The sequence below is a fragment of the Patagioenas fasciata genome, chromosome 1 (genome assembly GCF_037038585.1).
Source record: "Patagioenas fasciata isolate bPatFas1 chromosome 1, bPatFas1.hap1, whole genome shotgun sequence".
Lineage (NCBI taxonomy): Eukaryota > Metazoa > Chordata > Aves > Columbiformes > Columbidae > Patagioenas > Patagioenas fasciata.
In genome coordinates, this window is record NC_092520.1 from 172,826,729 (window position 1) to 172,849,117 (window position 22,389).

General features: G+C 39.8%; 1 protein-coding gene across 11 annotated transcripts in view; it reads right to left on the reverse strand.

The window, feature by feature from the left end:
* Positions 1-886: 886 nt before the first annotated feature.
* AGBL3 (AGBL carboxypeptidase 3) overlaps positions 887-22,389 on the reverse strand; it is a 29,028-nt gene continuing 7,525 nt past the window's right edge. For 2 of the 11 annotated variants that reach the window (XM_071800682.1, XM_071800699.1), the window contains 12 exons: positions 20,758-20,896; positions 19,489-20,268; positions 17,810-18,044; positions 16,547-16,673; positions 15,906-16,003; positions 15,665-15,744; positions 14,497-14,563; positions 10,674-10,739; positions 9,441-9,498; positions 4,532-4,580; positions 2,938-3,146; positions 887-2,273 (listed from right to left, as the gene is read on the reverse strand). In XM_071800682.1, coding sequence (XP_071656783.1) covers positions 2,008-2,273; positions 2,938-3,146; positions 4,532-4,580; positions 9,441-9,498; positions 10,674-10,739; positions 14,497-14,563; positions 15,665-15,744; positions 15,906-16,003; positions 16,547-16,673; positions 17,810-18,044; positions 19,489-20,268; positions 20,758-20,896 — 2,174 coding nt within the window. In that variant the 3' untranslated portion in view covers positions 887-2,007. The other 9 variants (XM_071800696.1, XM_071800687.1, XM_071800692.1 and 6 more) reach the window with 9 other exon arrangements.

Consider the following 22,389-nt stretch of genomic DNA (forward strand, 5'->3'; position numbering starts at 1 on the left):
TCAGCTGTGAGGCTTCCAGAACTCCTTCCCCAGGACTGGTGCCTGGCTGGCTGCAGCCTTTAGTTTGGAAGGTGTCCTTCTTCACCTTGCATCCAGTTCTAGCCCTGACAGGAAGCTGACACACATGGCTCTGGGTGGCCTTGTACTGATGGCTTGTGTCTATTTTTTTTGTGTTTGTGATTTCATTTGCTTTGCCATAATACGATATGATTCTTCCTTTTGTCATTCATACAGTACGCACGAGAGTGGCTGTATGGGATATTTCCTTCCAGTGATACATTTTAACTGTATTTGGCCAATTCTTCTTGCAAAACCAATAATTTATGTTTTATTTATTGCTTGCAGTTCTAGCTCAGCCCCTCTCAAATGCTCAGAACTTGATGGCCCTGATTTTGCAGCAGTTGGTTCCAGTGTACAGATTAAAATGGAGTATGCCACAGAGACAAGGTAGAGAGAAAAGCCCACTGACTTGCTTACCAGGCAATCCTAAGTGCTAAGAAATTTAAAGGAGACAAAATTCAGTACCTGTCTTAAGTACAATATTTTTCTTCTCTTCTCCTGAGTGTATGTACAAAGCTGTATGTACATACAACTTCATGTATGTACATGAAGAAGACACAAACTATGTAGGTATATTACTATAATGAATAAAATGCTACCCGGGTATGTAAGAACACAAGAATGGCCATACTGGTTTAGGCCAAGGGGTGGTGTATTGCAGTACCCTGCCTCCAAGGTGACCGCGTCTGGATGCCCAGGGGACAGTATGAACAGAACAAACATATTTTTGTGGTCTAACCTGGCAGGCAGCTAAACACCACACACAGCCATACCACCCCTGCAGTGGGATGGGGGAGAGAGCTGGAAAAAAGGTAAACCTTGAGGGTTAAGATAAGGGCAGTTTAATAGGAAAGGGAAAATAATAATAATAACAGCAATATTAATAATAAAAGCAATAATAGAAAAATATATAAAACAAGTAATGCACAAGGCAATTGCTCACCACCTGTCAGCTGATACCTAGCCCATTTCCCTGGCCAGCTTCCCCCAGAATACATACTGACCATGACATCATATGGATTGGAAAATCCTTTTGGCCAGTTTGAGTCAGCTGTCCTGGCTGTGCCCCCTCCCAGCTTCTTGTGCACCTGGCACAGTGTGAGAAGTTGAAAAGTCCTTGGCTGCTTAACAACAACCAAAACATCAGTGTGTTATCAACATTCTTCTCATACTAAATTCAAAACAGCACTATAGCAGCTACTAGGAAGAAAAATTAACTCCATCCCAGCTGAAACCAGGATGCATATCCAATACTTTTCCCAAGCACTCTCCTAGATCCTCACTCTTTTCAGCTGAGATCTCCCAAGCCATATGTGCCTATTCAAAAACTCCTAGTGCTCTATCTATAAGGTACATGTCCACCTGAATCTATGTATGCCTTTTTTGCATCCATGACATCCATTGGAAAAGAGTTCCACAGACCGACTGCTTGTGTACAGATTTTATGTCACAGTGTTTTTGACTGTAACATGTATTTGGTTTGCTGGTGAAAGAGGGGAATGATATTCATGGCTTATGATTCTCCAGTTTCTCTATTATGATCAAGGAATGGTGGCTTCAGCTGCTTGGTGAATAATCCCCCACCTCAAGAATCTTAGGAAAACTTCCAAATAAAGTGAAGAAGGAAAAAAAAAAAGGAAAAAAGAAGGATGGGGACTTAGCTCTTCACAGAGCTCTTTCTGGAAGTGGAGTCTGTTTCACAAACCCAGTTTTTATTGCTTAAGACAAATGATACTTTATATTCAGGAGAGACTCCCAACTAAACTGGTTTAGAATTTGGGATACTTCTTCATGTGGTGAGAAAACTTTATGTGATGTGTACATTAGTCAATACATGCAAACTATTTTTCAGAAAAGAAAGAGCAAGATGAATTTTGATTTCTGCAGGTATCTACTTCCTTGCTGGTAGAGTCATAATCTATAACCAAAGCCTTGGACTTAAGCAAATCAGATACATGTGCCTTCATCGGCTGAAGAACTGAGGCTCCAAAATAAATCCCGATATTTTGCAGCATGTTGTTTGTTCTTTGCTTTAGGCAGTAGGGGCAGAGAGAACTGCAGTCTGTCTTGTGCCTGGCAGGATTTACTCTTCCCAAAATTTACATCTTTGCTTGCTGACCTGGTTTTCTTTGGCCTTGTGCCTTTTGTGGGTAGCCTCTCCTTCACTTTCCTTTCTTTGTTTTTTGAATTGCTCTTTGCACTCTGATCAAGACCTGAGCCAAAAAGGAGAAAAAAACAAATCCGTATCAACTACTACAAAGTTACATGGCTTTGGTTTCCTTCACAAGAAACTGTGGTATTACAGCAGAAACATTTCCTTTACCAAACGAGAGCCACAGCATAATTCAAAATCTAGTACTAAAATGTGGAAACTTCAGTCATAGGCACAGGACCTGGTTTCATTGCTCCGGTGATAAGATATTCTATTGACGCCCTCTGGAAAGGTTAGTTCCAACATTTCATGAAATCAGAGCATACATTCCTTTATGGTGTGCTGATACTTATGACAAGCAATGAACCAATGGTTAAAGCCTCTCCCACCAGTAACTGCAGAAGGACAGCGCAGGGTCAGAGGCATTATGCTTTGTCATTAGGTTGAGATTTTCCAAGTTCTTTTCCTCGAGCTGTTCACAAAGAGGTTAATGAGCTTCTGGACCTCTAGGGTCTCAGCTGGGAAGCTCCATGAAACCAGTTCTGATATCTGCCACAGTGTACCAGTTGCTGCTGAACACCAAGGAGTTTTCCAGCACTGCTAATGCACGAGAAACATCTGTCTTACGTCTTTCAGTACCTTGAGATAGCTAGACCAAGAAACTCACCACACAGAATGAAAACTTATTATTTGGTGTATTTCAAAAAGAACAATAACTGAGAAACCTTTTAAATATTGAAATGTCTTATCTGCAGACTTGGAGACACTTTTGCCATTGTGTTTATTTATCTTCTGGGAGATCAGATTAAAGCTGGAAGAATGGAAATTTTCTCTTGTGGATAGGATCTTACCACAGCACACACATATTCCTGCCTCCTGCAGCACAGACGGCTTTTCATGATTGCCTTTAGCATCATGGGTAAGACTCTCAGAGCTAAAACACAGAGAAGTCAGGCCAGAAAATATTTTATCTCCACACAAATTCATGACAAGATATACATAAAGATGATCATGCAGAATAGAAAATCCTTACAGGTAAAATTCCTGCTACTTTAATCTGAAGCATTTCTTAAGAATCATATGAGAAAAAGAAAAAAGAAGAGAATAAAAGAAAAAAAAAGAAGAGAATAAAAGAAAAAAAAAGAAGAGAATAAAAGGAAGGGAAAGAAAGGAAAGGAAAGGAAAGGAAAGGAAAGGAAAGGAAAGGAAAGGAAAGGAAAGGAAAGGAAAACGTAATTTACTGTATTTCAAACTACTAAGAACCATGATACCACCGTACTACCTTAAGGACACTATTTCCAATATCATGTAGCTACCTTACAACTATCCCTTCTGAATCAGCCAGAATTACCCATCATAGAAGCAGCAGAGGATTACTTTATCGTCACAGAAGTAAAGACAGACACCAAAGGCATTTCTTTTCTCTTTTATGAGGAGAAAGCCTAAAATTTTCAAGGTTGTGTAGCAAAGTCTGAGCTGTAAGGTGCAAAGCAGGAGTCTTTGAAATCATTTAATGTGAACAAAATAATATGTACTATTTTGTAAGGTGTTTGTAGCAGGATCTGCTGTAATCTAACTAGCTAGCTAACCCCACTTTGCTGTTACCCAACAACAGCCACATGTACGCTCAGCAAGACAGAACATATTGTGCTATCAGGAGAGAGGAACTTATGGAAGTAATCAACATTGATCATCACTATTACTGCCATGGGGCCTTGTACACTCATGAGAGTGTCCAACCTCCATGGTTCACCACCAAATCACCCCAGCCTAGAGGTGAAGGGAATGTGCTCGCGATGAGCTATGCACCAGCACAATGCCAATACTGTAATTTTAAGATATATAGCCACTCTAAAGTAGTAAATGTGTGTTTTGGAGTGTCTGTGCCACCAAGCCTGGCTTGGCCTTTATTTTCTCTGTTTCTTAGTAGCTGCATGGCCCAATTTTCTCCCTCCCTCCCAAGGTAGCAGCAATCACCCCTTCCTCCAGAAAAGCACCAGATCGGTGCCTGTGTGGTGGTGAGTCCAGCAAAACTGGGAAAGCAGCTGCAGCTATGGGCTGAAGGAGGGGGTCTGTGCTCCAGATGAGATGGAGGAAAGAGGATTCTCTGCTTTTCTGTAGCTTCCACTGCAGTCTCAACCATGGGATGTAGTGGCCAAGGACATCTGTCTAGTTCGTGAAGGAAGAATAATGAAGCACAACGTCAGAGGAGCATAAAAAGGAGGAGAGTGGATTTGTAAAGAAATCAGGCTGGGATCATTGTTTAACTCCTGCTTTGTGAAGAAAGCTAGAAACCTGTAAAATATAATAATCTCCTACCTGAAATACTCTCCTACTTGTTTGGCAGAGGCTGTAATTGGCAATTTTACTGTAAAAAGTAGAAAAAAGAAAAATACTGAAAGTGTGTATCAGATCCCTTAAAAAAATGAGCACAATGAAACATTCAAATTCTGTCTTGGCCAGTTCAGACTCAATAACTGGCTGAGGCTGATACAGTTACTGTAACTCTACTTACTGTAACAATAGTAGAATTACAATAAGTAGAGTTACAGTAAGCAGACATTGCTGGACATCAATCCATTTACTCAGATGACTAGTTGTGGGGATTAAGACTTTGTTCATATTGAGCAGATTCCAACCCACATGCTCACCTCCCCTTCTTCATCTATTGTCTAATAAGGGATATTTTAAGATAAAGTTACTCTGGGTAGCTCCCACTGAAAATGCTCCACTGTGCATAAAATCAGGAAGCAAAGGTGCCAAAGGCAACATGATTATTTTGCTTTGCGAAGCATACAGCTCTTTTGAAGAACACATTCTTAATCCTAGTGTCTGCTCCAAGGAAAGCAAGTGTTTGACATTCAAATGACACTGGACTTGAGTCATAGAATCACAGAATGTCCTGATTTGGAAGGGACGCACAAGGATTAGCGAGTCCAACTCCTGTCCCTGCACATGACAACCCCACAGTTCACACCGTGTTGTCTTAGGGCATTGTCCAGTCTCTTCTTGAACACTGTCAGGTTTGGGGCTGTGATACCTCCCTGGGGAGCCTGTTCCAGTGCTCCACCACCCTCTGGGTGAAGAACCTTCTCCTCATGTCCAACTTAAACCTCCGCTGGCACATCCTCCTGCTACTCCTGTGCGTTCAGTTGTTGGTTGTCAAAGAGAAGAGTTTGGTGCCTATCCCTCCTCCTGCCCTTGTGAGGAAGCTGTAGACCGTGATGAGGTCTCCTCTCAGTCTCCTCCAGGTCAAACCAACCAAGTGACTTTAGCCACTCCTCATACGGCTTCCTCTCCAAATCCTTCACCAACTTCGTAGGCCTCCTCTGGACACTATCTAGTAGCTTAATTTCCTTTCTATACTGTGGCACCTAGGAACTGCATCCAGTGCTCCAGGTGAGGCTGCATCAGTGCAGAGCAGAGTGGGACAATCACCTCCAGACATCTCCAGAGCATGAATACTATGTCAGGCCTCACTAGTCAAGCAACATGGGTGGGAGTGGCAGAGAAGAAGAGCTGGTGCCACCCACTGACCTTGACAGGTGATATACGCTTGTGAGCTGCTGAGCTGGCAGTGCTCACGGCTGCCTGGCTGTGTTACTAAGAACAAGGTGCCTGGGGCAAGAGCAGCACCAGCACCCAGGGAAGGTTTGCGCTGTATGTTAAGTAGTGTGACAGTCTCTGGAGTGGTGGTGCCACAGCATTCAGGCAGCACCTCAAGAGGGACCCAGTGCAGGTGAGGTAAAAATACCCGAGTGACAGCAACCTTTGGGCTAGAGATTGTTTCCTCTCAGGTACATGTACAGCACCTGCCTTCACTACACACCCTGCTGATGAGACATCTCTGGAAAAGCAGTTGGAGGGAGAAAAGCGGGGGGTGTAAGGTGCTGGTTTTTTGTTTGTTTGTTTGCGTTTGTTTTTGGATTTTTTTTTTTTGTTTTGTTTTTGTTTGTTGTTGTTGTTGTGTTTTTTTAACAGGCTGTGGGATAGTACTCCAGTCCACATCTAAAAACACAGGAACAGATATGAGGCAGGACTTTTTTTTTTCCTTCCTCTAAGAAACGTCAGTTCCAGGAAAGCCTAGAAGAATGTGATCTATTACATTTTTACCCTTGGGTATGGTATACCATAGCTAGGAACAAACAGCTGCAACTGGGGAAGAACGTGCTTTAAAGTCACTCAAGACTGCAAAAACATTTAAAAATGCATTCTTTATTTATCTCCTCTTTCACAAGCAAGCCCTCATCAGTCATAACATTTAAACATACTTAACTTTACTGCACTTAAAGTGTATTAAACTGTACTTAACTAGACCATCTGTCCCACAGAAACCAATTACATCTGTAATTATTTGTGCCCAAGCTCAGAGGTTGGCAGAGGGGGAGGCACTTTTAACTTCATCTCTCCTCTACACTGCAAGTGTCTCATGTATCTTCTCTCTCTCAAGACATGGATCTCCAGTGCGTGCTAGTGTGGCAGGCACGGCCCTGACACTGATGGCAGGTGAAGACCGCAACTCCTCAAGTGGCCAAATCACTGTCGCAGCCCTGGCCTTGGTCCCTCAGCATGACATGACCCAGCAGATGCATCCTACCAGCCAGCCCTGGACCAGGTTAGCTCCAGCTGGCTGTAGTCCTACACTGCAAATACCTCACCTGCAGGGTCTGGGGAGGCAGGAAACTGCTGGGTAAGGTCCATGATCAAGAGGTGAGATGAACTGGGTTTGACAGAGTACAGGGAGGCACATCCCTTGGACACAACACTTACAGCGTTTTGAAGCTCCTTTTATTCTAAGCGAAGATATGCTTTATATGGTTGATACTGAATTTCATCAATAATATTTAACCCACCTGGCCAAAATAAAGTAAGGAGGGGAAAATAAAACAAAACAGGGAAATCTTCCAGCTAAATTTACGCAGGTTTAAAAAGACATTAATAACACAGCATCCCCTCAGTCAATGAATCCAGTCCTCACCTATCACAGGCACATCCTTCCCACAAACTCTTTCACAAACCAAATATTCATCTGTTAGTTTTTCAGCTACCATATCCCCCCCACTTTTTTCTTCTCCAGTTAAGTTCTCCAAGGCAAAACCAAAATAGCCGTAAGGCAGAATATCTCTGAGTACATTCGAGAAAAATAAGATAGAAATTCAGAACCAAGCACAAAGTCATTACTAAAACATACCACTATAGCATGACATTGTTAGATTTTCAGCATCCAAAGTGTGAAAATCACATGAATAAAGATCTTCCCGAGAATTAATTCCAGTATCCTTAATGTAGGCAGAGAATAAGTAAATTGTTCTCATGTTCCTCTGTTTAACTGATCTGTGATAGCTCCCTATGAATCCATAAACACCACAGATTTACATAAAACCATAGATAATAGGTATGACTATTTTAATATTTCTCATCTGTTCTTAACTGAGGAATGCTAGATGTCTGCTCATGAAAATAACAGCTGAAGTATTGTTCTGTATAATTTGCTGACATGACATCTGGAAAAGATTTTAAAGCTCTTATTTCAATAAGAAGAACTTTTTCTTTCTTTCTTTTTTGTAATTCCCGGAATATTTAATGGGGCTTGTTTAACTGTGTAGGAGAGGTCAGAACTGAAGAGAAATGTATTATCCGCTTTGCAAAATATGAGCTGTAAGAATTTTTAAAAACTGACACAATGCTGTAATTAACACTGCTCACAAGTGTTTATTGGAATAAATAAGAATAATATCAATGGCTAAAATCCATGAATGCTCACTTATGGCACTGCGAGGTAAAGGCAGGCAGCTTTGTATTCAGGACATTTTTACTTTGCTATTTTCCTCATACATCAAGTTGTCGATTTTGCATGCTTGATGGCAGGCTGTTTCACGGCTTTGTGGGGATCTGCAAAGCCACAAAGTTTGACACTAAGCATAACAAATTCCATTGTATTTCAGTACTCTGTCCACGTCAATGTTGTCAACTAAAAGCCTACCAAAAACTCTACCAAACCCTATCTTTAAATTCCTGAATTCAATAATCTCTGTGTTCCTGTAGGAAGCCTATTCTGTTTTAATGTCAAAAATTTAAGGTTTATGAAAAAACAGATCTTTAAGGCCTGAAAGAACCACAAGTTATCTCATAATTTGTTTTCACCTACCATGAAAAATAGACTAACAATTTCATTCCATTTTCTGTGAACACTGATGTAGACTGTATGTTTGACCAAAGAGAGACAGAAAACCCATCACAGGTGGAGTTTGCAATAGTAGGTGTTGTGAATCCCTGATAAAATGTGCATCTCTTATTTCTAATGCAAATTTATCTCTTATCAACTGCAGTCATAGCTTCTCATGCTTTCTCTGTTATTGACTGAGGCTGTCTCTGCTACTCTTAGCTGCCGTACTGAAGAATGTGCTTATATTTATATTTTAGGAGACAATTTTCGTCCCATAAAGTCTCTATCCATCATGAAGTGGCTGAACTCTCCTAGGTGTCATGACAAGAGATTGTCTCTGGTTCTTAAATAATTTCAGAGGTTCTCTTTTGCACTATTATTTAAAAAAAAATTCTTTAAAATGATGACACCAGAAGTAGTCAAATAATTCAGTATTAGTCTCAGAGAAGTTCTACAAAGAAGTCAAGATAGCTTTTCCCTCCTATTTTCACGAAGGCAAGAACTGTATTTGTTCTTAGGGCACAGCATAACAACTTATGTTGAGCTACTTGTTCACTTTGACACCAACATCTTTCCCAGATTTTTAGTGCTTGCAATAATACAAGTTCTCCAGTTCCGTTTCCTTAGCCTCCACATTCGCTTATTTCATTTTGTCTCTAATGAAACCAAAATGTTCTGGTTAATTCCGTAGGATTTGGTCTGTCTTGTTTGACTTCAGTCAATGTTTTCTCCTTCAGTTTCTCTGGACTGAGCACATTATTATAAATGCATGTACCCTACCGCCAATAGGAGCAAATAATTTTTAATCTCTCTGGAATTTGCCTTGGGTTCCGTTTTCCTCCAGTGAGCCTGTTCCAATCAGTAAAGCAGAGTGTAATTATATGATGAAGACAGTTAAAACTAAAGAAAAATGAGCTCTTCCAAATGCTGAGACTGAGTGAAATCCCAGCCAAAGGACTCTGTACTTATCTTTTTGGAACAGAATCTTTACTGAAGTTTGAGATTATAGAAAAGAAATGGCTGATTGGGTTTTAAAGAATTAAACAAACATATAATATTTACCTTTTTTCTTTGAGTCAAGTACCTGAAATATCTTATGTTGAGTTTCAATGCCTTGGATCTGTGAAAGAGAACAGAAACACAAATGAACTATTAATCTTACTAAGTTTCCAAGGACAAAAAGGTGTTAACGGTCAGTCGCTCCATGGCTTGTTCAAGGAGTGTACACCAGATTAGGACACGGGAATGTGGTACGGGTTAAATAACTAGTGGAAAAGGAGTTAACATGTAAAGGCTGGGCTTTTGTTGTCATTTGTTTGTTTGCTTTTTTTTTTTTTTCTCCCAAGCAGAAGGCAAGCCAGGCATTCAGTATTCGGCCTGACTTTCAAAAGCTCAGAAAACTCAGCAACTTATGTTCACTTTGCAAGCTACTGGGTGCTCAGCATTATACAAATATTTAAATTAAATTCCATTTCATGAAAATAGGAACAGAACATAAGACTACACTATTTTAATCTATGATTTTTAAGTGTTTTTCAGTTACAAGAAGGCTCACATTGTTTAAAGAATTATGTAGGACGCTGAACAGCAATAATGGAGATGTGATGTTTTTAAAAAAGATTAGATCTTACAGCAACTATTTTGACAATGACCCTTTAGTAAACTTAATCCCATGGTTGCTGCAAGGCCAGCTAATGCTGAGTACCAAATCGCACACTCTAAATGCTAGGAAGGGGCATGATGCAGCTTTAAAATATTGCCAGTACAAGTATTTCAGAGGTGTGGCTTGGTAATGATCCCAAAGTTAATCAAAAAAATATATCGCCTGTTTCCCTAGAATGTCCTGTGACTTTTCCCTTTCTCTTCTTTTCACAGCACTCGACTGGACTGGAAAACACAACTGAAAATGTTTTAATGGACTTGGCAAAAATCTTGTTTGATGAAACTGGATGAAATAGGTCCAGCTGAGGGAATGAGGTGTTAGTAGTTTTGGAGACAGAAGAAGAGCCAGTATAATCTCCAGCTCCAAGGCATATTCTTTCACAGAAAGATCTAAATGTATCAAATAATAAATTAATGAGACATAATTTTACAATTTTTAACTGCCCTGGACTTATTTGTCTTGATAATTCATTGAAAGATGAAACAGACAATAAAGACCAATGGGCATTCTAGGTCAGCAGCTTTTGGTGACAAAACTGTCTAAAGTTACAGTGGTTGAACTAAGTTGTCATATATCAGTCTCTGATCAGGAAAAGACCACAATATGTTTCTACCAGGACGAAAAATACTCACATGTTTGTTTTCATGACTTCTGGCCTTAGCACTGCTGTGAAAGTGTCTTGATGTTTTCGTTTTTTTCTGCACAGAAAATAGTATGTAACCATTTTGATTCATGAGGGAATATTACAGTTACAAAGAAAAAAACCCAACAACAGTGCAAGTAAACATGATAATCATAATGCCAGAAGGAACACGTGTAACCAAGCTGCTCAAGATTGAATTATTTTTGCTGTTCTGTTCAGCAAATATTTATGAACCTGGATACAAACATATACTGACGAGAGACCTCACTTCCTACTCAATATGGCTTGTTTATTTTTAGTCTGGGAACCTGGATAGCCATGCTTTCTCAGTAGTATTAATTGCCACTGCTCTGTTTTTCTGATGTTGCAGCTTCTGAAAAGAAAGATTAGCATAAAATACAAATAGCTTGGGAAGCACTGGTCTACCTATTGAACCAATGAAAGCATTAATAAAGCAGCCAGAATTATAATGTTTATGCAGATCAAAATAATATTATCCATCAAACTATGAATGTGACTTCCTCTTTCCAAATGACAGTTTGCTTTCTCTAGGCAGAGTATTCAGAGTATTCCTATTCTGCATCTGAGGGCCATAGTGTTTCCTAGGCTGATCAGTAAAGTGCCATTGAGGGGTACATACAGCTCTATGAATTTTTGTCAAAAACTGTACTGTACCTGTGATATTCCTTGCTATTCACCTTTTTCAAATACCTTTAAGAACCTCCATCAAGAACAACAGGAATTTTGCTAAGTTTTTTGATCTAATAATCTTAGTCACTGTAGTAGCTTCATACGGGAAAGACGCGCATAATCATGAAAAGAACAGAAGAAAGAATCTTCTTTCAGGAATTGTTGTACAGCTCTTTCAAACTCATTTAATAAACTGTTGCTATTTTCTTTACAGTTACAGTATCACTCTGATGTCTTTTGCTGCCAGTATACATCCAGCAAAAGAGTTTTAATCCATTGCATGAAAAATGCATGAATACAATTCATACAATTTCATTGCACGAAATATGTTTTTGCCTACGTTTCAGCACAGAAATTACAGAACAGGACCTAGTGAGGCTCCACTTATGTAACAGTTTTGCAATGTATACTGATATTTACAGGTACTGGCAGGCATAGCCTTCTAGAATCCGTCTCTTAGGTGGCCAAAGCTGTTTTCAGTCCTGAACATGCTCATCCTCTCCTAAGACAGGCACATGATGGGATGGGCTCTGTACCCAGAGGAATCTCTGCTGGAGAAGACTCCTCCTTATTGTTTATTAAATTAGTAACTAGTTTCTAAAGAACAGTCACTTTTAAAACAGAGATGTTTGAGTAATCACCTAAAGCTGTGGTTTCGTAGATCAATGAGATCCCCTAAGGATTTCCTGCTACTGAAGGAGAAAGTTTCCTTTGTGTTGGTCCTGCCTCCCCAGTCCAAACTCTGCCACTTTGGTCCCTGCTCCTAACTGGTGTTTTCCTCCATCCCTTACACTGTTTCTGATGCTCAAAAAAACCCTTGTGTGAGGTGATTTAACTCACGAACCCACCAGAGAACAATCTCATTCTTATTGGTGGGTTTGCTTCCTATCAGATTAGTTAAACCAGGTTATGGCAGGGACTGAACATCTGAGGTATACAACTGGAAGGAACACACAGCAAGGAATGTGGCAGGAGGAGACAAGGGAGGACAGAAAATGGTTGTTAAATGGCTCCCCACATAATGTGAAAAGTCTATCAGGATGAGAAATACGCTAATCCATTACTTAGTACAGTTCCTGAAGTAATTAAGCATTAACAAATGCTCTTGTGTGGGTTCTGTATGGCTCAAGTGTTTCTAGGAAGGCATCCCTGCCCTTCCTTTTTCTTGGTTGTTTCTTTTATGTATATTCCCAAGCAAGTCACCAGTTTTAAAAGCTGAACTAAATTGACGAGAAACAATACCCTAACTTTCTGCAGTGGTCTTCTGCGTTTGTTTGGACTTTCATTATTTAAAGCAGCGTTACACTCCTCCCATTCTTTTTCTGAATCTGAAAGTCCCCTGAAATCACAATTATCCAAAAGGATTCCACATCTCCCATGTCATCAAGGACACACTTCATTATATGGCGTTTAATCCCAATCCCTGGGATGAATACCATTCACAGATGTTTTGCAATAAGCAGTTATGAATCAGAGTTATGTGGCAGCCTGCTCAATCTACAGCTTAATCACAGACAACAGGTGAACCCTGTCTTGCCTCTATGTACCATTTACAGACCATATGGAAATGGTTCTTATGGAGGTCAGAAAAACAGTTATTTTAAGCAAACAAAGTGGAAAAGCCTGGAGTTTTAGGCATTTTTTTCTCAAGTTGCTAGTCCATAGTGCTTCCAGTCCCATGTCACACCCCCATGCACAGGCACACTGCCAGCCAGGTGAGACAACATAGGGCAAGAAAGCATGATGGGCTGAGAAGTACTAAAAGACCCAGGATACTTGGTGTTAACCAGAAAATGCTGATAACTTTAGAGTCCATTTACCATTTTCATTCTAAAGTTTTCATGATTATCTATCTATCTATCTATCTATCTATCTATCTATCTATCTATCTATCTATTTTAAAGCCAGCAAATCCATCTGAATGAGTGGAAAACCTGTCTGGACTTCACCTTGCTTAAGTACAAAACCCCATAGCTTTGCTTAAACTCTGGATGACAGTGGGACTAAGTGGAACTATTGGACTTTGCACAAATATGTGTTCTCCATATAACTTCTCCAGGGACAAATGCCTCCAGGGAGGGGCGAGCACATAAAGTGATCTGTGGCAGTTTCCCTCACCACAAGTGCACTCACCAGAGCTTATCTGTCTACATCATATTCCAAACTACCATGTCTGAAACTAGATCTAAAACTCCAAATCATGCAATTCGTCGACTAGCCCAGTCACCTGAAATGATTATCTGCATGTTTTGCAAAATGTTATTCAGTTTTACACACTCTTAGTACACAGTTTTTGTACTAGTTTCTGCTTTTACTGTTTTTTATTTACTGCATTTATGTCATAAACAGGAAGCAACAATTTACAGAACTATTATTGTTGGCTAAAATCCATCCACAAGCTTTCAAAAAGTAATGCCCTCATGAAAGTTTGTTTTGCTTATCTACAGGAAACATCTTGAATAATATTATGGTAATCACAGGCATCAAAGAAATAAACACCGAGTAAGGACAAAACCCCATGTTTCAACCTGCTCTTTTCAGCAAAACAAAGAAATACAGGTTTCAGGAAAATAAAATGTCTCATTGCCCCCAAGTGAAAGCACTTTGTGAAATCTGGGGCTACATTTGTGAGATTAGAAGTAGGCAGTGGGGCAGTCTGATGTTGACAGCACTTAGCACCAACGTGATGACTTGCCTGCATCTGTGAGAGCAGAACATAACTCCTGAACACTCTGCGTTGGGTACCTGAATGTATGGCTGACACCCCTATACATGGGCACGATACTTCTTGTGCTTAAAGCTGGTGCCCTCCTCCTCCTCATCCTGACCCTATGTCTGCTGACTCTGCTGTACCACAGAACCTGACAGGTAGAAAGCCACCCTCTTTTGGAACAAACCCACCACCTTCTGGACAATCTGGGTTAAGCTATAGGGTAAGTTAATAGTATTGCGCTGCGCTGTTCGTTTGGCCTGTATCTCTATAGGCTATTGATTTGTTAATTACTACTCTGACTGACTTAATCCAAAGGTTCTTCAAAACAGAGACTTTTAAACTCTAGCAATTCTTTCCCAGTGGCATTCAGGACAGAGATGTAAACAGACAAGAAAAAGTCATAGCATACCTTAGTACCCAGTTTTAGCTGGTGTGCAGCAAGATCACCGGAGTCTGGGCTGTCAGAACTTTGACTGCTGTGAAACACGAGCATTGCTTTGTTTAATTTCCAAATAAGGTTATTGCAAACAGTATTTTTCAGCATTCATCCCAACCATTAGCAAGTGTTTTCTGTAGTAACCCTAGCAGTAGAGATGTAAATGTATTTTCCACGTGCCTGTCTTCCAGATCCACATTTTAATTTTATAGACCTATAGCTAACCTGAAAAAACTGGGCATTCTCATCTTAGGGAAAACTTGGTTACTGCAAGAGATGCGACCTATCCAGATGGCATCTCCTGCTTCTACGTAGGTTTCTTTTAGTTTTGCTTTATATACCTTTCCCCTCCCAAATCCTCTCACAGAACATCATCATCTTTGTTCCCAGCGATCCTTCTCCTACTGCTGCTGATGCATTAAGATCTTTTGTGTCTTTATGTCTTTGCAGCTTAGCACCAGTTGTGAAGCTCAGCTTTTGATTTCTATACTCTGGGCACCTAAAGTTTGATGAGATAGAGCCAAGCTTTTCATGTTTCCCCAAAAAAGAAATGTACAGAAGTTTTATTCCTTAATAAATGACCATAGAGCCAGACCTGTCCACACATAAACGCCCACTTCTCATAAACCACTTAGACAATGGATCTTGCAGTCACTCACAGTCTGCACTAGCACAGGAGGAACTGATCATGTTTAATAGGTGTATACTGTGGTCAACGTATAGATTCTTGCACTGCTATCAATTACACTGAACTTAACCCCTTTGGCTGAATGGAATCAGACTAACATCTTCCATGGTTAACAAAATCAGGTTTACACAAAATCAAAACAATATACTTTATATTGTGGCTGGGTTACTCTGCAAAATGTAAGGCTGAAAAAAAGGAGATTGATTTAAGTGATACTATAGGCCGAGCTCTGTGCCCATTCAGTTTCATTTCTCCCCTGAAAGGCCACCTGGGGGAAATACAGAGCTCTGCTTCCAATGAACTGGCTATTAAGGTTCGGGTATGAGATTTGTATGCAATCATTTAAGGAGTGTTAAATTAAGGAGTGTGACTATTAAAAATCTAATTTTTGTAACTTTTCTAACATTTACTCAGGCACTCTTTATGAGGTGCAGAGAACATATCTGAAGTTACCTGGAATCGCAGTCTAACACATCAGAATTTGGGACCTTGGAGTTCATCCTGGCTTGCTCTTTCAGTAATTTCTCGTATTCCTTCAGGCACAGATAATAATAAGAAGCACGACACATTTAATTTACTGCCTAAATAAAGCCATTATCAAATGTATTATTGCTATAACCCTATGGAGTATTATGTTTTCTCACAGTAGGATCAACTGAGGCAGGAGAAAAGGCCTAGGGGAGATGTTTCTTACCTCCTTGCTATGAACACAGTAGTCCAAGAGAGCATCACAGAAATGCTGTCCTATTGACTCCAAGTCTTTCATATCAAAATGGGTTCTTCGTCTGTAGCCTGCAGCATCAATAGGAGCAAGACAGAAATGAAAATGTCAGTCATCGTGCAGACTGCTAGGTATCTGTGATATGTCAGGATGGTGGCTGACTGCAAACTCACATTATCTTTCACTGACAGATGATGGACAGGTCTCTGACTGCTGGAGTTTTATACAGATGGTATTATATACCAGTATTCTGCCTATATGAACAAATCTATCCACTCAGAGAGGGTTAACTATAATGCATAGTTAACTGATCCCTATTATAAAACCTCATAAAAATACAACTGTCTTCAGTTATTGCTTTACTTTGCACTCTACTAATATTGTTTCATGATACATATGCAATAATGCTAGTGGTAGCCTGAAAGGCTGTGAGATGAATGCCCTAGTTTTACTGTTTTTTTCCAACTCTTTTCTTAAATCATCATTAATTTTTACCCAGTAAGACAGAACATCAAGCAGGGGATGGTAGCTCAAGCTACCATTTTCCATGAAAAAACAAAAGAAAAGGTCTTGTTTGATGATTCCTAACAAATAGCTACAGGGAAATGTCTCACCCAACTTAGAGCCACAAAGAGAGGCTTCCAAAGTGTAGCTGTTGTTGATGCCCATCTTCCACATTACCACTCGACCTGTGCCTTCTTTGTTCTTTCGTACTCTGAAACGGCAGTCTGGGAATGAGAACTTAAAAGACAAGTACAGCATTAGCCTTTAAAGTAAATCGGAAGATGCAATAATTTCACTTTAACCCTGCAAGTTTTTTCAGATCTTATCTACCAGGTAAATACTTGTGAGTTTTCGCTCTACTTGAATAATAGCACAACCCATGTCAGAGCATACTGTTATTACTCGTATAATGGAGATGTAGGTAAAATAATAGCCCTTTGATTAAATATTTATTTTACTTTAAGGATTTTGAGACATCTGCAAGTAATTTTTTTTATGTGGCTGCACTTACTGTTTCTAAACAATCCTAAACAATAGACAGCTGACCAGCTGAGCTACCACGAATCCTGCTATATACCAACATGCATATTTACTAAAAAGTTGGAATAGCTTTTCTTTCATGAGTTAATAGACCAACAGTTTGATGCAACTGATCTGGAGCTCACAACCACCCCATTATTGATATCTGAGGAAAACAGTATTAGCTGCAAGCACACAATGACATCTAGCAGGGTAGTTTGTGTGTTGTTTCATTCCTGAGCCTTTGCAACTTTTCTGCTTCAAAAGAAGCTTCCTGCAGTTAGAATTTGGTGGAAAATGACATATTTTAAAACCTGCCATTTCCTACTAAACTGAACTTTTTTTTTTTTCCCTAACTGAAATATCTTTAACAAATCTGGTGATTTTGACATAATTTTCAACAGAAGCTTTCAAAAAGGTTCAATTTGGAGAAATATTTTTATTCTTTAGTTTCTTTTTTTTTTACTTGTTTGTTTTTAATTCTGTAATATATTTTAAAGCTGCATTTGATATATGAGTACACAATATTTAATGTTCGTTTCTGACATTGTTAAAACAATGTTACTTTGATATTCACATTTTTAATATTACTTTGATATTCACTTTTTTCATCCTTTAAAAAAATCTTTAAAAATGCTAAGTTTATGTCCCAATTCAGCATGATAAATTTTAGAGAGCTGTAATTTCAAAGGAGTTAAAATTTCATATTCCTACAATTTCTAGTTTTAGGCAACTGAAGGTAATTTTACTGGGTGGAATACAGTCTTTTAGTAAAGGTGGTACCTTAAAAAAAATCAGCGATCCCAGGTGGTGCTTTAACTTTTAGGTAAGTTTCTAGCCAGACAATTGCTTACCTTATCTGGGCAGCTCTTGCTCAGGAAGAGTGGGAAGACACGTGGATTCCGGTATGGTGTTTTTACTTGCCGCTTTCTCTCACAGCCATACATGAAGACATTTTTTTTCATGTTGTGGCCATGGATGTCACAATACAGAAAAACCTCACGTTCCTCCATCACTCTATAATATGGGATGACACAGAATACTTTATTAAAAGTGTTTGTTTTTTTCCACCTCAGAAGTGAGTGTAACCTAAGGAGAAAGAAATCAATACACTTCATATTTTGAGCTCTAAGTTAAACCTAGTGTGCTAGATTATAGCCAAACTGCTCATTTCCTTTCAGAATAAAACACTTAACACTGCACAGAAGTAACATATGAGTGTATGGATCACCAGCCTTTGTCCATGTGTTTGTTCTCACTCTCAGGCTTAGTTATGTACATCCAGTTCAACAGATGCGTAAATGAGCACATTGTACAGCTGAATCCAGCTACTCTTATCCGCTGCTCTTTCACTGTTTTACATGTGTTGAATAACACATGCTGTATACACTTACGAGACCGAAGCGTAAATGGCGGTGAATACTCTTTCCTTTATCAAGCTGGAGACATAATTTTTTATGATGTGTCAAGATTCTACAATGTATTATTGCATAACTAACTTTTAGAAGAAAATTCAGAGGTAGACACATTGGGGTTTAGCAACCCCAACGCCTAATTTGTGTCAAAGCAGACATCTACAGGAACGATGTGGTGGTAGCACAGCCTGTCACTGGCTTTAGTCCAGGCAGAAGCTGGAAATCCATGGTGGAACTACGAAGGAAGCAGTAATAAATGTCTCAGCTGACAGTAGCTGAACACGAGGGTGAAGGTCAGTAGCAATTCAGCAGACGTAATTAATATTAATTACAGGGCACTCACAACTGAAGGCTGTCTCCATGCAGTAAGAGAGGAATTCTAATGGAAAATGTGAGGGACAGTGCTCATGCCCTGTAAGCTGGGGATCTACATGCCAAAACATTCATTTGAAAGAATACAGATCTTACTTAAAATAGCCTGTAACTAGACAAAAAACATTAAATGAACTAATTCTGACACTGGTGTTCTGCAGAAGAGTCTTGTTTGTGTTAATTTGTTACAGAAGGATTTAGTTTACTAGCTGAAGATTTAGTTTAATACCCGAAGATTTAGTTTTATATCCAGACTATCAATGTCTCTGTGACTGGAAGTCTGCATAAGAAATCAAATATATTTGTAGCAAAACATACAGCAAACTTGGCAATCTTTGGTGTCAAATGGACATCTGGGTTCTATTCTGAATGTAACTTCATTCTGGGATGTGGTTGTATGCCAGAAAAGGAAAAAATGAGAGAAATAAGGCATTTGATAAGTAGATTTTGGCAGAGGATAGTGGGGAGAAATATGCTGAAAATGTTCTAATGAAAACTTTTACTTCAGAGATATAACTTATTACCAGGAATGGAGAAAAGATATTAAAGGAAAACCCTCAAAATACTGTAGAAAAAAATAATCCACTCTGAAATGCAACTGCATGTAACCAAAACAGTCAAAAAGGCTCAGGTACAGTGCAAAGATGTAAACAATACCAAACCAACAAGGGGCAGAGAAGTCACACTAACAAAGAACGAGCGGAAAGGAAAATAATCTATTCTAAAAGGAAATCAAATTAGTTTACCTTTTGATCATGTTTCGGGTATACCAGATGGAAGGATAATATTTCTTCATGTTAGATCTGTATTTGCGGTTCAAGTCCTGACCGGCTAAAGAACAGCGGTGATTTCCCACAATCACACCATCTGGGTTCAACATGGGTACCACTTTGAAGACAAAACTGTCCCGCAGCAGTTGAGCTTTGCTTGAATCACCAAGAATGTAATCCAGAAAGCCCTTCATTATCCAGGAACTATTAGTTTCTCCTGGGTGCACCCTCGCAGTTAGTATCACAGCCTTCCTCTTGGTGACCTCGCTGCTTTTGGAGGAGTTGGTGATAGTTAAAACATACACTATGTTTCCTGCCAGTGAATGGCACAAGATGTGAATCTGGCAGAATTTGGACTTCACTGGATCTTTAGAGATGGCCACCAGGTACTCCTGCAGGTTGGAGTAGGTGTAAGGATAGCAGTGGGCAAAGTAGCAAGTGTCCTGGTCATGAGGGAACTGGAATGTCCAAGTGAGTGAGAAACACTGATGTTCACCTTGACCCTCATTGTTTTTGTAATACTTGATTTCATTTCCAGTCCTTCGCCAGCCAACGCTGTGTTTCTTAGCATCTGCTTCTGAGTACAACAGTGGCCGCAAGCCACGTTTATATAAGCTGTTACGCTTGGTAAAGTTGACAATAGTGAAGCGATACGGCATCCCTGCCTGCGTATTGCTTACTTGGAAGTAGTACCACTGCATGTGTCTGCTTGTGTAGAGGTCGGCGCGCAGGGTCAGCTGGTACTCAAATTCATTGCTGGTAGGCAGAAAGAAGACAAACGGTTGTGATGCTGGTTAGTGCTGCAGTATGATGCAGTGTCAAATAATGCGGACTGCCATGAAAAAGCACCCCACAGTGAATCAGGTGCAAATCTGATTTATGTTGTCATAAATCAAAGTCAACACTGTTGCCAGGAAAAATGCCTAATCGCACTCAGCATGTCAATAACACCACTGCTGTCTTCATTAGGACTTTTAGTAATAACTAGGACTTCCGTGTTTTAGAAAAGGTCTTGATTTTGTGTGGGTGATTATCACCTATAGAAAACCTTCAGTATTATGCAGCGCCTATCAGACCATTTCATATGAAGGTTGCCTGAAACTACTTTTGAAGATTATTCAGTTAATGCAAAACAAGTTACAAACCTAGAGTAACACATTGTGCTCAGAAACTGACAGGCTGCTGATAATAACAACTCTGATAGTAACTCCATCTTAATAAAAGAAAAAAATATTAGAAACTTACACTTTGACCACCTTCTGCAAATTCCCACTCTCAAACCGTGCTTCAAAGATCAGTGTGTTGTCCTCTTTCTGGTGGACGATCTGCTTCAAGGGACAGATACCTCTCACTTGGGAATACATAAAGCAGGGATTTTTGTTAGCTAAGGGAAGGAGCAGAACAGATGTCTTTCATTTCAGTCAGAGCCATTTTAGGCAATACCTACATCCCTCTGAAAATTCCTTCTAGAAACAGATAACTGTATGGAGCTGAATTTCAAAGCATATCTTAAGTAAGCATAAAATAAATTATATGAACATTTTGCTGCCCATTCCCACTTAATCTCATGGATTTCAGTCAGCCTAAGATATGATTCTGCCTTGGAGGTACTTGTGTCTCTCTGTACAAGCAAGGGACAATTCATATTCTGTACTTAGGCAAAGCAACTGAGTTAGGTGGAACAACTATGACTCAGCTCCCCCACGTCTTTTCACCAGTCAAATGAGCAACCTCTCTATTCAGAAACCACATGTAGCTGACAATTCCTGACATTGATTTGTTTTTAAATCCCTGTATTCAATTATTCTCATCTAGAAGTAAGAAAGATGACACCCTGACCCAGCAGCAATCACTTCTATATTGCAAGTGTTGTTTTCACATCACTTTTGGCATGCAGTTTGAGCCTGTAGCTCCTTTTGATCTGTTCTGCTATCTTGTTCACTGTTCCTCAGACGAAGCATTCACAGGATATAACTGAACTTTTTACTGCAATCTTAATTACCACAGTTCATAAAAAAAACCAGAAGCTCTGCATCTGTCATCAGCAAGAATTTACTTTTCTAGTTGGGAAATTGTTTAGGTTCCAGAAAGCTTTTGCCACCAATGTGTGGAAAACAGGAGTAATCAAAACTTCCTGTCATCCCTAAACTGTACCCACAAAACAGAGAGGATGCATCTCTTCTGCCTAAAGTTGGGAGCCCAGACATCTTGCTGCAGAGTCCATGTAGCCGTGCTGGCGACTCTGGCCGACCCTGGCAGCACAAGCTGCGCTCTGATGCTTGGGTTTGGGCCAGCTCAGAGACAAGGACGACAGATGAAAACTGCAGGTATTCCAGGCTGGAACTGTGTACTGTGAGACTGCTGGTTTCACACTGCCAATATCAAACTGGCTGTCTTATCTGCCAGAAGCGAAATTCACTGCTACATAACTTTCTAACTAGCAAAATGAAGGGTTTGTACTGATGGCTGGACACTGATCACCAAGCTGTTGTTTTCTCAGCTCCTGTCTTCTTGCTTCTCTCTGTGTTCTTGCTGGTGGATTCTCCTGACCCTGTACCACACGACAGGGCTAAAGCTGTACAGCAGACCCTGTTCATATCAGAGTTGTGTCTACCCTTGCTTGAGTGGGGTTGTGCTAAACATCTATCCTGCAGCAGTCTGTCTGTCTTATTCTCTCCTGTAGTGTTTATAAAGCTCTGACAGCACTACTCGGGGAAGTTATGTAAAGCCAAGATTCCTAGAAGCCATTTTTTTCATTCCTTGAATCACTGTTGCCATATGTGAAGATGCCATATTCAGTGTATTGTTCTTCATGATTGAAGTTACTAGAGACCCATAGGGGTTTTTATTGGAGAAGGGCTGTTAGCTTTGCTAGCT